Source organism: Pseudophryne corroboree, chromosome 9, assembly GCF_028390025.1.
Source record: "Pseudophryne corroboree isolate aPseCor3 chromosome 9, aPseCor3.hap2, whole genome shotgun sequence".
Lineage (NCBI taxonomy): Eukaryota > Metazoa > Chordata > Amphibia > Anura > Myobatrachidae > Pseudophryne > Pseudophryne corroboree.
In genome coordinates, this window is record NC_086452.1 from 264,425,148 (window position 1) to 264,442,104 (window position 16,957).

Here is a 16,957-nt window from a genome sequence, read left to right on the forward strand (position 1 = left end):
TACACAAGGTTGCACTTACACCCTGTATTCACATTAAGGTATTCCGTGTATTTCATTGGTATAAGGTTTAGACATAAAGGTATAGCGTTGTGAGCGTCTGCGCCGCTGGTGATCTCCTCGTGGTCTCGAGCGTCCGCTACGCCATAGCGAATCATTACTCTAGTCATAGCCAATAACGTGTCCTGTGATCACTGGGCCGTGAGCGAACGTGACGCTTGAGCGTCTCGCCTACGGCTGAGCGATCGTTACGCAACTAGCGTACCATTACGGTACTTCTTAAGTAAACAGCGTACAGTGTTCTTAGACTTCATAAAGGGTTGTTTATACGACAAGGGAATTTAGCATTGTCAATTGGGGACTCGTCCTATCCTTCTCATATCTGCACTAGGTAGATCAGCAGACATTATCCCCCCAGCAAAGGGTGGGAGGTTGTCTCGCAGTGCTGACGGGATAAGCGTCTGCTTCGCTTAGATAAAGAGTGCTGAAGGAATCCGGGAACCGGAAGTAAGAACAAAACGCTTGTGTCTTTTAAAACTGTTTTATTTCTCTTCTGTCTTGCGTATACACGCACGCATACATATATATCTGCATTTCTTTTTTTCAATTTCGTATATCACTATTCCTGTTTGCCAAGTTTTATAGTTGATAGAAAGTGCTAAAAGAGATTTGCTGTTATTTCATATTAGAGGTAATAGTTAAAGTATAGACCAACACACGGCTTGTCTGGGAGATAAGGCAGTCAGTGTGGGGTGCGGTAGATGATCAGGGATCATCTACATTGATAAAGGTAGAAATTGTGCTACGGTGGATCTTTGTTTTGCGTACACGTGTCCCTAACAAAAGACTTGCGTACGCAATCCAAACGGCAGACGCACGCAGCGTACATTACGCAACGTAGCGTCGGGTTACGCAACGTAGCTCAAGTCACGAAAAGTTGAATTAGCGCAAAGCGATAATTAGCGCAAAGGCGATAAGTAACGCACAGCGGTAAATAACGCAAATCTATTTTTGGAAAAATCTGAAATTTAGTTTAACAGATCCTGCTCCTAATTGGTAACACTGTTGGACTGAAGACAATTTCTGCGCAGAAATAGATATAGAAACAAAGTGTACATGTGTTGAGTGAGTGTGTTTTTATTACATAAGTTTATATAACTTAAGAGGTTGAACCAAAAGGAAAGTCGGGTACTCGTCAAGGGACACACGTGTAAGTGACATATACGGTGGCTAGGGAGGCATCCTTGGTTAAATAATATTTGAGCATTAGAGTATAGCGGACCATAAGGTAACAGACCAGGAGGTCATAAGGTAACAGACCAGGAGGTCATAAGGTAACAGACCAGGAGGTCATTAACAGACGGTAACAGACCAGGAGGTCATAAGGTAACAGGTAAAATAGACAAAGAGGTCCGCTATAAAGGTACAAGAGGCACAACGCCTGGGGTGTTGGTGCAGAACCCATATAGGCCATAAGCTCTTGCTGAAGGAATCGCGGCCGGAAACATCGATTCCATTGATCTTTCAGTACATGACAAGTAGTGCTTATGTACTGAACGATTGGACCGCACGTAATTGTGTGCAGTAGTTAGTAATCTGACCTAATACCATTAGAGTAAAGTGGTCACAAACGCTATCTGTACATTCTGACGTGATTTGTGTAATTTTTTATTTTTAAAGGGAAGTTCGCTGGTCACTCAGGAACTATCTAACAACCCCAACTTTACTGGAAAGAGTAAGTGTCCTTCGGGTAACCCTCATATGTTCCAGTAAACAGAAGGTTCACAGGGGCCCTGGGTTGGGTACAGCAGCTCTGGTTACAGTTATTGCAGTACTGGCCAACGTGGGCGAGAAGTAAGTGGGGTACTTGGTAAACCGCCACCGCCGGCCTGCCCAGGACATCTTGGTTTGTTTGTAAGGGTTCGCTGAAAACCTTGATATAAAGATCCAAGGAGGAATAAGCAACACCTGCAGAATTATGGGGGCCAGTTGTTCAGGTAGGGGGCGATCAACCTCGGTTCGGGTTGATTCAGAGAACCGACCCGTTGGGTCGGCAAGGTACATCATGTGTGAAAAATACGGAAGTCACACAGAATCTTTATGTGATGAATGGGAGAGAATGACTGTACAAGACAGGGACAAATTCCCAAGAATAGGTAGCTTCAGTCCAGACGTGTTACAAAATTTAAGGAGGAGGATATGTCTCATTGAACCAACAAAGAGACGAAGTAAACATTATGATTATGTGCAGTTAGGGCAACAGGAAGGTGAATTACAAAGAGAGTCAATTGACTTTTCTGAATCTTATCTTGAGAGGAGAGACATGGCATCGGGGAGGATTATGGTTGCGGAGAAAAGCACAAGGTTGAACAATAAAAACGCTCTTAGCAACTGTAGTATAGATTATAAGAATAAGTGTAATAACTGTAACAATGATTATTGTAATACTGTTGAATGTACAACTATTAACCTATGCAAGTTGCACCCCATGTCAAACTTCCCTCAGGAATACAAACAAGAAAGTGAGCCCAGAACGATGTCAGCACCTCTTCCAGCAACCATCACAAAAGCCATCCAGGTGGACGCGACCAAATTGGTAAAGGCAATAATCGAACCCCCTAACGGAGGGTCAGGTGAGGTCGTGTCCACAGGTACGTACAATGTTTCATATCACGCACAAACAAATGTACCCCATATTGTAAGACCAACACAAGATGATGTAACTGAGCTCGATCTGGCCAGGGTGATCTCAGTCCCCAATGGGAAGACTGACGATCAGGGAATCATTCCCGTCAAGGACAGTGCAATGCGCTGTCTCTGGTCCCGGACCGAATTGAGATCAATTGTGTCTGAATTTCCTGATCCTAGGAAAAATCTAGTCAAATGTCAAAAGTTTATTAAAGAACTAGGAAACGCCACAGAACCCACCAACAAAGAATGGCGGACAGTGCTGAGGGCATGTTTGCCCTCCAGTGTTGACCCTGAAAAATTCATTGCTGATTGTAAATTAAACACGGAGGTACCTTGTATGGAAGAACACAATCAGGAATGTATTAGGCAGATTAACCGACAGTTAGGAATATATTTCCCAGCTGCTGTCAAGTGGAATGACATTCTCTCCATAAGGCAAAACGAAAGGGAAAATGTTTCTAATTATTTCAATCGAGCACTGCAAATAATGGCTAGAAACACTGGGATCGCAGACATCAAGACAAATGCACAACATAAAGGAATAGCGGTTAAGGTATTAATGAATGGTTTAAAAGATGAATTAAAAACAAGGGTACAGACCACCAACCCAAACTGGAGAGATATCTCGGTGACCGCACTAAGAGAGGCCGTCATCAATCATGATCAGAATATCACCAGATACAGAGAGTCACAAAGAGATGAGTTAATGGCAGCAAATATACAGGCCCAAAACACAAGACCACCCCAACAAAAGCCCCACACCCCTGTGAGAAATCCAGATATGGAAGTCTGTTACAATTGTCATAAAAAGGGACACTTTGCAAGAGATTGTAGATCAAGAGAAAGACAACACCATAATCATAAAATCCAAGGAATCAGGGAAGTACAGGGGAAACGATTGATGATGATGAGCATCCGAGCGTTTGAGGAGGCATCAAATCAACCAAAACCTCAGGTCATTGACACGTGGAGGAAGCCCAGGATTTGTTATCATTGTAGGAGAGAAGGGCATTATGCTAGCAACTGTAATAACCCACATAAAGTTAGACCCCCTAGACCAAGAAATGAGCAAAATTACAATACACACCATTATAATCAGAGATCAGATAGGAGGAATTTTGAGCCACACCCATGATAGGTAGTCAAGAAAGGTGATTATTAGGAATGGAGGCAAGCCTGAGGTAACGGTTAATAAAGTGGGAGGTCATTCACTGAAGACACCGGAATGACCAGGTGAAAAGTTGTAAATGTATTTGTGAAAAATGTTTTTTTTTTTCTCTCTCTCTCTCTATCCCCATCTCTGACTAGTATTGGTAAGAATTCACACATTGCATATCCACTTGGTCCTTGCAGAAGTCTACCAAACCCCAGCATGACCTATCCGCCACAATGTATTTCTGGCCAGATACAGACAGTGGAGTAATGCAGGTGCTGGTGGGGAGGGACTGCTCAAGGAGACCAGTAGACACATAGATATGACAGCCTAATAAGTCTGACAATGTTTTTCTAATGCTAACAAGGTTTTCTCAATGTTGACAATGTTTAAAAATGTTTTGTTTCTCTTTTCTTATTGATGGTTATTGTCGAGTTAGGTAATGTATATATGCACATGAATTGTTCTCTATCTCTTTTGTTTCTTTTTGTGCTTTCTCTCTCTTCTCACTCATGTTTCCATGGTTTAAAGATGGTATGTCACCCCTCAGTTGGACCAATGGTAATGCCAGATTTTTGCTCCTTACAGAAAGATCGTCGGTTGGGAAGGAATATTGCATCACCAGAATGTTCGTTTGGAAGACTGAGAGACAGCACCTTTGAGAAGACAGCAGAACAAGAAGAACAACAAGACGAGAGAACTTATTATCGTAACAAGTTCTCTCCCCCTCAAACTGTTTTCTTATACCCCCTTTACAAATTTCTTCTTTTCTCCTCCTGTAAGATGGACTTGCCCCAAGAGACTGCAATATGGATTTTCCCGTTAACCAGGATGTTGACCAGAGCAGTCTGTTTCGGTGAGAGTACCAGTGAGGTCGAGAAAGGATCCAGAAAGGTTCTAATGACTGAGACGGAGGTGTAAATTTCCAATAGCAACCCAATCACCAAGCAAAGGCGAGTACCGGGCACGATCTAACAACCATGTTATCTGTAAACATTTTCTTTGAAGGATTGTTAGCTCAAAAAGAAAATTGTATCTGTAGGCTCTGTGATAATCTGGTTGAAGATGGATGCATAAAGAAATGCCAATCCAGTTTTAATATCCATATGGACCGGCATCCATTGAGTGACTATCACTCTTTAGTGGGTAATGTGTTAAACCAAACAGATTGTTGGGTATGCTCTCAAGTACCTCAGGGTCATAGCAAATCAGGGCTAGTACCATTTCCTTTAACGTTAGGGGAGGTACTTGAGCTAAGTGGTGGGAGACCGGTGGACCGGAGATTTAACATCTCCAGCCCTCCTAGTTTGAAGCTCCACCAATACCATGTGGATAGGTCCCTCTTATGTTTTAATATCTCCAACCCCCGTAAGCCGGGAAATTGGGAAGTGTCATGGAGCAACCTTACCATGACCTTTTCACACAGAGCAGATAGAATGCCTACAGATACAGAGCTTGTACGCCACATAGCCAGTAGAGGAAAATCTTTCCGGTATCGATATACCTTAGGAAATAGGATTACTAGAGTTGGAGAGGTATCACCAGGATACTGTGCACATATCGTACAAACTGATACGTGCATTAAGCAGATGGAAGAATTAGGGTCAGGAGATTTCACCTGGAAGGTTTGTAACATGGTAATGTCCTTCTCCGTCCCATATGTTCTCCCCGATGACGCATATTTCATATGCGGGAGAAAGGCGTACAAGTGGCTTGCCCCAAACTCTGAAGGATTGTGTTATATTGGAAAAGTATTGCCTGAAGTGATGACTGTAACACATGACAAAATGAAAGACATACACCGTGGTGCCCAAGCTCCTTATACTCACACTCATTACGAGCACCGAGTTAAAAGACAACTGTCAGAAAGGTTAGAGCATCCGGCCTCTGATCTTATCCATGAATCCACCGGGATTCAGGTTCTGGTAGCGTTAGATTTCACTCGTACCGCTCGGGGAGTGATGAATTATAGATACATTTCCGCACTCGCCAATTTGTTAGATAATATCACTGAAATGTATGATGACACGTTTAGATACACTGGAAGAGAACTTCAAGCTTATAAAACAGAACTAGTTCAGCATAGGATGGTTCTTAATTATCTTACAGCAGTAACAGGCGGATATTGTGTTACATTGGCAACACAGTACGGCATAAAGTGTTGCACTTATATCACGAATAGCACCGAGGATCCGGTAGAGGTCATAGACCAAAAGATGGACGATATTCTGCAATTAAAGTGGGAATTTCGTCGAAAACACAATCTCACCCTTGCTGCTGTAGGTAATGAGCTGACTGGTTGGGTGTCATGGTTGAACCCGCGAAATTGGTTCTCCGGTTTAGGAGACTGGGCTCAAGGAGTCATAATGGATGTTGGAAAGTTTCTACTATGTATCTTGGGTGTCGTTATATCGATTGGATTGATATTTAGATGCGGGCAGGCTTTAATGAGGTGCAAACAAAGTACAAAAGTGATGAGTTTGAGGAGTGAGGAAACTGTAATTAACCTGGATTTGATTTATGACCCAATAATAGAAACCAGAATGTGATGAAAATGCGATTATACGGTCCGTTTCTTTCACCTGTTTTTCTGCTTTTCTCCAAGATACAAAGACCCCCTTGGACGAGGAAGTTGACGAGACGCTATACAGACAACAGACAAGCACCAAAGATGAAGTTTTGACCACTTGAGAAATGGACATTTGATGAACTTTGCCATGGATCCCCAGTTTCCCTAGTACTTTTAAACTCACGCTAGCCCAACATTTTTTTGTAAATCCGATGGCTCTGACAAAGCTATTTGCTCATGCCCAAGGAGCAATACAGCGCAAAGAAGACGACTCTCAACAGATACCGAACACAACTTCGACGACAGATGTACATTTCCCTGACATAGAATATCATTGCATTTTCCATAAGTGTTCTTTATCTTCATCTCTACAACCCTCAGGTAATGACACACATAGACGATAGGGAATACAGGCACAGATATCAGCAACCACATACCTCCCCCATTCATGTATCATCAACTAAAATGTGCTCCCCATTTTGTTCAAAATCCGAAAAGAGCTCGGTAAAGTTTGACAGCCCATCCACAGACCTGTACCACAGGATAAGAAGGAATTCAAATGTATACTTCGCAATACCTCGAAGCTTGATTTACAACACGTACGGCACGATGATACATGACCCTCCAAACATGGACTCATACACACATGCTTCTGCTATCACACTAGGTCATACCCTCTTCACACCTACTCCTCTCTCCTCCCTCACCCAACCATGGAAATGAATTAACCCCTGACATATATTTTTCTCCTTTTGAAATGTTTTAGAAGGTGGCAGTTATTATTGACTGCCAAAGGGTGGACTGTCAAAGTCAGAAAAATATCCCCATACACGTTGCCATATTTGCACCGCACACTGGTCCGTGCTGCGCATGCGTACGCTCTCCCGTGAAGGCGCATACCCGCAATAGCGTGCACTCGCAGGCGCGGTATGCGTATTTACGGTAGCGTTTATGTAGTCGTAGCGTGCGACTCATTCGTTACATATTTTCACAATTAACGTAGTTTATAGATCATGATCCCTTTGATAGTTTCTGAAAGTTTGGTTAATATAGAAGGTCCCTGTTTAAAGTAATCCCTCTTTGTATTGTACGAAGGGTCTAACAGGAATCATACAGCAGTGTTTGGTACCCATCGGAAGAGTATTTAATTAGCAATATTCCGGTGTTGGTTTGGAGCGTATTAATCGCTCGTGCGAATAGTTATGGACATAAGAAGTTTATGTCCATTTCTACTATTTACTCATACTCAGGTATGCGGCGGGAAACTTAGTTCCCCACCCACCTGAGCTGTTTGAAATCGTCACAGCCCACCTGTATGAATCAACCTATGACCTTTTGTTGTGATACAGGGTCGAATTCCTTCATCCAATGGACAATGGGATTGTAGGGACTATGAGATTGCATTGTGTGTGGGGCATAAATAGGCAGGCCGACCACATCCAGCTCTCACTCTTCAACGGTTCTCATTGCTGAAAATCGGGTGCTGGATGTCCAGGCGCATGCGATCGTTTACCCTTGTGCGTAAGTTTCTCTCCGTAATCATTGTCTTACTGTGAGCCAATTTCTCTCATCTCTCTCTCTCTCTCTCTCTTTCCCTTCTCTTTCTCTCGTATCTCCCCTAGACTAGTATTGTATTGTATTAGATAGTATTGTATTTTGGTTAGGAAGTCTTTGTTATATTGTAGTGTATCATTTGTACTGTTATCCCCTTTTACAAGTATATTAGATATAATACAGTTGATAGGCTTTGGACCCTAAACCAGTATCTGTGTATTTCCTATAGTGTTAAGTGTTCACTTGAGCGTCGGTTACGCTCAAGCAGCTTTGTAGTTAGTCAGGTTACACAAGGTTGCACTTACACCCTGTATTCACATTAAGGTATTCCGTGTATTTCATTGGTATAAGGTTTAGACATAAAGGTATAGCGTTGTGAGCGTCTGCGCCGCTGGTGATCTCCTCGTGGTCTCGAGCGTCCGCTACGCCATAGCGAATCATTACTCTAGTCATAGCCAATAACGTGTCCTGTGATCACTGGGCCGTGAGCGAACGTGACGCTTGAGCGTCTCGCCTACGGCTGAGCGATCGTTACGCAACTAGCGTACCATTACGGTACTTCTTAAGTAAACAGCGTACAGTGTTCTTAGACTTCATAAAGGGTTGTTTATACGACAAGGGAATTTAGCATTGTCAGCAGGCCAGCCACGTTTGTGAAAACCAAACAGTACAAACAGAGAATCAGATTTCCTAATGGAGGATATTCTCTTCACATAGATACGAAGAGCCGGTACCACATCCAAAGACCGCTCTTTGGAAGACAACTCAGGAGAATTTAAGGCCGGAACCACAATCTCCTGGTTAAGGTGGAATGAAGACACCACCTTGGGTAAATAACCCGGACGCGTTCTAAGGACTGCCCGGTCACGATGAAAAATCAAATGGGGGGGACCTACAGGATAAGGCACCCAAGTCCGTTACCCTTCTAGCTGAAGCAATAGCCAGCAAACATAGCACCTTAAGAGAAGCCACTTAAGGTGAGCAGAGGCAAGAGGTTCAAATGGAGACTCTTGCAAGGACTCCAGCACCACTGACAGATCCAAAGGGGCCACAGAAGGTACATAAGGATGCTGAATCCGCAACACGCCCTGAGTGAATGTATGAACATCAGGAAGGGCAGCAATCTTTCCCTGAAACCAAACCGACAAGGCAGAAATGTGAACCTTGAGGGAGGCCAGACGCAGGCCTAAATCCAGGCCCTGTTGAAGGAAGGCCAACAGTTTGGCCGTGCTAAACTTGAAAACATCATGACTGTGATACGCACACCAAGTAAAGTAAGCATTCCAGACCTTATGGTAAATCCGAGCAGAAGCCGGCTTACGGGCCTTCAACATAGTTTGAACAACTGCCTCAGAAAAACCCTTGGCCGTCAGGACGGCAGCTTCAAGAGCCATGCCGTCAAAGCCAGACGGGCCAAGTCCTGGTAAACACAAGGGCCCTGAATGAGGAGGTCTGGTCGTTGTGGAAGTAGAAGGGGACGATCTAGCGAGAGGCCCTGTAGATCGGAGAACCAGTGCCATCTGGGCCAAGCTGGAGTGATCAGAAGTAGGTTTCCTCCTTCTTGCTTGAACTTCCGTATTACTCTGGGCAGGAGTGACACCGGAGGGAACACATACGGCAGACGAAAGTTCCATGGGATTGACAGAGCATCCACGAACGCTGTGTGAGGATCCCTTGTCCTTGCTCTGAAGACCGGAACCTTGTGATTGTGTCGAGACGCCATCAGGTCCACATTTAGAAGGCCCCACTTGTCCACGAGAAGTTGAAACACCTCTGGATGGAGGCTCCATTCTCCGGCGTGTACGTCCTGACGACTGAGAAAGTCCACTTGCCAGTTTAGGACCCCCGGAATAAACACTGCGGATATGGCCAGCAGATGGCGTTCTGCCCACTGAAGAATCCGTGATACTTCCCTCATTGCCATCACTTCGAGTGCCGCCTTGATGATTGATGTACGCCACCGTGGTGGCACTGTCCGATTGTACTTGAACAGGTCTGTTCTGTATTAGATGCTGAGCCATTGTCCACGCATTGAACACTGCCCGCAGTTCCAGAATATTTATCGGGAGTAGAGACTCCTCCTTGGTCCACAGACCCTGAAGAGAGTGTTGTTCCAACACCGCGCCCCAACCTCTCAGACTGGCATCAGTCGTCAGCAGGACCCAGTTGGATATCCAGAAGGGACGGCCCCTGCTCAATCGTCGGTCCTGAAGTCACCAGCACAGTGACAGGCGGACCTCCGGAGACCAGGAGATCATGTGAGATCTGATGCGGTGAGGCAGTACTTGATCAGAATTAACTTCTACAGAGGGAGAGAATGGAATTGAGCATACTCCACCATGTCGAAAGCCAACACCATGAGACCTAGCACTTGCATTGCCGAATGTATCGACACTTGCGGACGAGATAGGAAGCATCGAATCCTGTCCTGAAGCTTCAGGACTTTCCCCTGAGACAAGAACAACCGTTGGTTGTGAGTGTCCAATAACGCTCCCAGGTGTACCATGCTCCGAGCAGGAACCAGGGAGGATTTCCTCCAGTTGATCAGCCACCCCTGGGCTTTCATGACCTGGACCGTCAGATCTAGATGACACAGGAGAAGTTCTGGGGAATTTGACAGGATCAACAAATCGTCCAAGTACGGTAGGATCCTGACCCCTTGATGGCGGACTGTAGCCGTCATAACTGCAATTACTTTGGTGAAAACTCGGGGAGCCGTTGTCAAATCAAAGGGTAACGGCCGAAATTTGTAATGAAGATTGCCCACCGCAAACCTGAGATACTGCTGATGAGACACTGCATTAGGAATATGCAGGTAGGCATCCTGTATGTCCAGGGAGACCATATAGTCCCCAGGCTCCAAGGCCAGAACAATAGAGCGCAGAGTTTCTATACGAAACTTGGAGACCCGCACATACTTGTTCAAGGACTTCAGATTGAGAATGGGCCGTGAGGACCCGTTCGGTTTCGGGACTAGAAACAGCTGTGAATAGTACTGTACTACCACTCCTGTGGACAGAAGGGAATGTACCACCGAATGCAGAGTGTTTGCCTTTGTTGGGTCCAGAGGAACATCTGTCAGGCAAAATCGATGAGGGGCACAATTCTTGAAGGATACGGCATAACCTTACCCAGGCATCGGAAGTGGTCTTCAACCATTCCTGGGCAAAACCTAGAAGTCGGCCCCCCACCCTGGGATCCCCTAGAGGGAGGCCCATCCCGTCATGCGGCAGGCTTGTCAGTTTTGGAAGCAGGCTGATGGGCAGCCCAGGCTCGCTTCGGTCTGGGCTTGGCAGGTCTGGAAGCACGAGCTTGCTTTGGGTACGCCTGACCTTTTGCTTTACCTGGAGGACGAAAGGGCCGAGGTAAAGTACTTTTAGCCTTCTGCGTCGAAGGAGCCGTACTAGGTAGGCAAGCTGTTTTAGCAGTAGCCAGATCAGCCACAATCTTATTGAGGTCTTCTCCAAAGAGAATGTCTCCCTTGAAAGGAAGCACCTCCAGGGTTTTCTTGGAATACATATCCACCGACCAGGATCTCAACCGAAGGATACGTGTGGCCAAGACGGACGTAGTAGCAACCTTGGCCACCAGCACCCCGGCATCGGAGGCAACCTCCTTAAGGTACAGAGAAGCCGTGGTAATATATGAGAGACATTGTCAAGCATCCTCAGGTGCGTTGGAAGGCAGTTCCTCCTCTAGCTCCTGAGCCCACGCCTCAACAGCTTCAGCAGCCCAAATTGCTGCAATGGTTGGCCTATGTACAGCCCTCATTAGGGTGTAAATTGCTTTCAAACAACCCTCCACACGTCTATCCGTCGGTCCTTTAGAGAGGTGACGGTAGTTACTGGCAGAGCAGAGGAAACTACCATGCGTGCCACATGAGAATCTACAGGTGGAGGCGTTTCCCAATTTTTACATAGCTCCGCAGAGAGAGGGTAGCGAGCCAACAGTCTCTTATGCAGTGTGAATTTCGTTTCCAGACTTTCCCAAGATTTCCTGACGAATGTCAGCCAGGTGTTGAGAATGAGGTAAAACTTGTTTAACCACCTTCTTTCGTTTAAATCTGTCCGGATTTTTAGAGACAGCCGCAGGCTCGGGTTCATCAGAGACTTGAAGAATGAGCCTGATAGCCTCAATCAAATCAGCGACATCCACCATTGACTTCCCTTCCCCATCAGAAGCATCTGAGTCAGTGTCTGTGGGGTCGGTATATGCACCATCCTCCTCAGAGGATGTGTCCAGGATAGCAGTGGATTGTGAGGAGGTAATGGCCCTTTTAGAAGACGTCTTGGGCGAGAGTGAGATTTAGATTTAGTCAGTGACCGGTTCAATTGCTGTAACTGAGTGGAGATTTGATCCCCTCAGGTTACAGAATATAGGAGTAGCACGCTGAGTGAAATACCAGATATGGCAGCTACATGCACACACACACTTGTATAGTCACAAGCGTACCATGCAGAAATTATACACCATAAAACTGCACTGGACTAGCATTACAAAGTAATACTCAGTATAGCTATATATGTAAACAGTAGATATAACAAAGCACAGTAGATACTGGATGTATATCACAGGGTGTTTGTACCACACAGCCCTGAAAGTATGCACTCTTTCTTAACTAACACTGTCCCTTGACAGGTAGAATACTTAAGTGTCCTGTAAAATGCACAGCGCTGGCGAGCAGGCGGCTTTACAGAGGAGGATTTGCCCCAGCAGTCCCAGGAACAGCGCAGCTCCATTGTGATGGCGGCTGACAGGGAGTGAGGGAGATATACGCAGCTCCAGGGCGGGAATATTCACTGAAATGGCGCCCTGGGGGAGGGGCTACAGGTTAGGCTTTATCCCCCTGCTGGCTTCCCCACCGGGCGCTGCGGGAATGATTAAAATGGGGTTTTTATGAGAGAAAACCCCCCACCTGTGCCCTGTGACTAGTGGAGCGGCTGCCCTTTACAGTGTCCACGGGCAAGCCGGATCGTGGTTAATAGCGGGCCAAAGAGACCCCTTACCTCCCCTTGTACCTGCGGCCACGCGATCCTGGAGGGCAGCGGCGGGTGTGTGTGTGTGACTAACAGAAGGACACCGGAGCCTCCGCTGTAGTTACCTGGCAACCAGGGCGCGGGAGTATACAGCTCCGCTGGGGGAGTGATGGAGCTGCAGCAAAGGATGTCTTATGTGACATGCATAAAAGGTGCAGCCCTTGAAGTCTTCAAAAGTTCTTCTTTTCTTCTGATTAAGCTATAACATGGTCTGCAATGGCAGCCCCCCTGTTAATTGCCTGCTTACTGCATGGCACCAACTTACAAACTGAGCTCCTGTGCACGGAGGCGGGGTTATAGAGGAGGCGGCGCTGTACATCTTGGGAATAGTCAAAGCTTCGAGCCTGTTGGTGCCTCGGATCAAGATCCAACTCTACACCCCGATGTTAATCCTTGTGGAGCCCAGTGTACCCCGCAGCAGAAATTTACTTTTCTTATTATAATTAATGAACTCTCCAGGCGTCAAGTGTAACAGTGATACCCGGGACCATATAACGGTGTGAAGGGGGGTTAAGTACATCTGAATCCTGGCTTCAACTTGTGTTCAGTATCATGGGTCGGTCACAGGTTTGAAGCAGAGTTTCAGTGTGAAAGTGGTACAAGTTTTACTGATTAAGGAGGCAAGGGGAGAAAGATATGAGGAGACAATTTATGATACTGTACGAGGCCACGAGGGGTAAAGCAGTTAATTTAAATGCTTAGCAATTGTGTTTGGACTATAAGGGGACATACACGGTCGAATCACATTATTATGACCACCAGCTAATAGCCAGAGTAACCGCTGTGTGCAGCACGGACAGCAGCTAGACGGGCTGAACTGTCATTTTAGACACACGTCTGGTAGCCTCCAGGATCATTTTGATGGTGAGCTGCTCAACTGTAGCGCGTCGGTTGGCCCTCACGCACCTTCATAACCGACACTCACCTTTTACATAAATTGCACATAGTACTACGCAGTTTCCATGTCGGGTATTCGCAATTGTGCCATTTGTCCAGTCCTGTTACACTTTCACCACAGCAGCATGTGAACCTTTCACAAACTGTGCTGTTTCAGAAATACTGACACTCTTGGCCCGAAAGCAGATGATCAATCATTCCTTTTTGCAACTCTCATAAATCGCCCCTTTAACACATGACAGCAACAAGTGATATGTGTGCAGACGGCCTATCGCACACCTTATATAACCACCAAGCCAGCGCACGACACATGATGTACTACATTGGCCACACGCTGCGACTTAAACATAGAACAAGGTGGTACTGGTTCTCTGTCATCTCTACATATAAACTCTGTTTTGCAATAATGTCCTTTGCAGTGTTACACTGCTTAGTTTACATACCATTTACAGTTGTAGATGGCAAAACAATGGACATCTTCGGTCTGCTGGTCTTATTCCTGTTAGTGGCTGGCAATAACAAGTGGTCCTGCAAAACACAATAAAACAGACAAGTGATAAAAGTATATGCAAACATCTGCACATACTGTATTTCAAAATGTAAATCAAGTTACAATTTTACAGGATAATTCTGCTGTGCTGTTATTGTTATTTCTTAGAAAAAGAACGCAGAAACAAACATCCATCACATCTGGTGTAAAAAAGATTATTACATCTACCACAAGTATGAGGAGACTGACCAGCTGTCATAAATGTGATACCTGGTCAGTGCTAGATTGGCTGCCTTTTGTAGAGGTGACAAAACCTAACAAGGCTGTCCTCTCTATAAATAGATATCAGCCCCACTTTATAACTACCATAAAGATGGTGGTGGCTATGAAGGAAATGAGTGGTAAACCCTGTCACCCTTCTGGGTTCCAGCATATAGGCGATGTCCACAAGATCCTCTGTCGGGTGTGGTATGGTTGATCGACGGTCAGCATACCGACGCCAGGTTCCCGGCAGCATACAGACGCCGAGATCCCGGCGGGGTGGGGAGAGTGCAGCAAGCCCCTTGCGGGTTCGCTGCGCTCGCCATGCTGCAGGCTCGGTAGCGACCTATTCCCACTCTTTGGGTGTTGTGGACACCCACGAGTGGAAATAGTCCCTGTTGGTCAGCATGCCGACCGTCCGGATAGTGAGGTGCGGGATGCTGGGGAAGTCATGTGACCGTCAGCCATCTGACCGCCGGTCACATGAATACCACCCCTTCTGTCCTTAACCCAACTACTTGTGCAAGCCATCATGGGCTGGCTACCATGTTCTTACAGAAACTCTCCCCAGCCTGTGACATCACAGAAATTTCAGCTTTTTAGTAAATGCCAAAAAAAGGGAGAGCTCCAACATGGATAAAATAAGATTTTACTTACCGGTAAATCTATTTCTCGTAGTCCGTAGTGGATGCTGGGGACTCCGTAAGGACCATGGGGAATAGCGGGCTCCGCAGGAGACTGGGCACTCTAAAGAAAGATTCAGTACTATCTGGTGTGCACTGGCTCCTCCCTCTATGCCCCTCCTCCAGACCTCAGTTAAGGAAACTGTGCCCGGAAGAGCAGACATTATAAGGAAAGGATTTTGAAATCTCGGGTAAGACTCATACCAGCCACACCAATCACACCGTATAACTTGTGATACACTTATCCACTCAACAGTATGAACAACAACAGGGCATCAACAATGGATGCCAACATAACATAACCCATTATTAAGCAATAACTATGTACACGTATTGCAGAAAGTCCGCACTTGGGACGGGCGCCCAGCATCCACTACGGACTACGAGAAATAGATTTACCGGTAAGTAAAATCTTATTTTCTCTGACGTCCTAGTGGATGTTGGGGACTCCGTAAGGACCATGGGGATTATACCAAAGCTCCCAAACGGGCGGGAGAGTGCGGATGACTCTGCAGCACCGAATGGGCAACTCTAAGTCCTCCTCAGCCAGGGTATCAAACTTGTAGAATTTTTCAAATGTGTTTGAACCCGACCAAGTAGCAGCTCGGCAAAGCTGTAATGCCGAGACCCCTCGGGCAGCCGCTCAAGAAGAGCCCACCTTCCTTGTGGAATGGGCTTTCACTGATTTTGGATGCGGCAATCCAGCCGCAGAATGAGCCCCCTGAATCGTGTTACAGATCCAGCGGGCAACGGTTTGCTTTGAAGCAGGAGCACCCAACTTGTTGGGGGCATATAGGATAAACAGCGAGTCAGTTTTCCTGACTCCAGCCGTTCGGGCTACATAAATCTTCAAAGCCCTGACTACATCTAGTAACCTGGAATCCTCCGAGTCCCGAGTAGCCGCAGGCACTACAATAGGTTGGTTCAAATGAAAAGATGACACCACCTTTGGCAGAAATTGGGGACGAGTCCGCAATTCTGCCCTGTCCATATGAAAAACCAGATAGGGGCTTTTACATGACAAGGCCGCCAATTCTGACACACGCCTAGCCGAAGCCAATGCCAACAGCATGACCACCTTCCACGTGAGATACTTTAGCTCCACAGTCTTAAGTGGTTCAAACCAGTGGGATTTTAGGAAACCCAACACCACGCTGAGATCCCAAGGTGCCACTAGTGGCACAAAAGGGGGCTGAATATGTAGCACTCCCTTAACAAACGTCTGAACTTCAGGAAGAGACGTCAGTTCCTTTTGAAAGAAAATGGACAGGGACGAAATCTGGACCTTTATGGATCCCAACTTCAAGCCCATAGTCACTCCAGACTGTAGAAAGTGCAGAAATCTGCCCAGTTGGAATTCCTCTGTAGGGGCCTTCCTGGCCTCACACCAAGCAACATATTTTCGCCATATGCGGTGATAATGCTTTGCTGTCACGTCCTTCCTAGCCTTTATAGGCGTAGGAATTACTTCCTCCGGAATGACTTTTTCCGCTAGGATCCGGCGTTCAATCGCCATGCCGTCAAACGCAGCCGCGGTAAGTCTTGGAACAGGCAGGGCCCCTGTTGCAACAGGTCCTGTCTGAGAGGCAGAGGCCATGGGTCCTCTGTGAGCATTTCTTGTAATTC

The 16,957-nt window shown here is 46.2% G+C and overlaps 1 protein-coding gene and 1 long non-coding RNA gene across 6 annotated transcripts in view; one reads left to right on the top strand and one right to left on the bottom strand.

Moving 5' to 3' along the window:
- The window catches only part of ATF6 (activating transcription factor 6), a 568,366-nt gene that overhangs the window by 111,533 nt on the left and 439,876 nt on the right, over positions 1–16,957 (bottom strand). For all 5 annotated transcript variants that reach the window (XM_063940277.1, XM_063940274.1, XM_063940273.1 and 2 more), the window contains exon 15: positions 14,341–14,425. In XM_063940277.1, the coding sequence (XP_063796347.1) occupies positions 14,341–14,425 (85 nt within the window). The remainder of the gene's footprint in view (positions 1–14,340; positions 14,426–16,957) is intronic.
- Positions 1–16,957, top strand: part of LOC134957987 (uncharacterized) — a 197,425-nt gene that overhangs the window by 41,373 nt on the left and 139,095 nt on the right. The gene's annotated exons all lie outside the window — the stretch shown is intronic.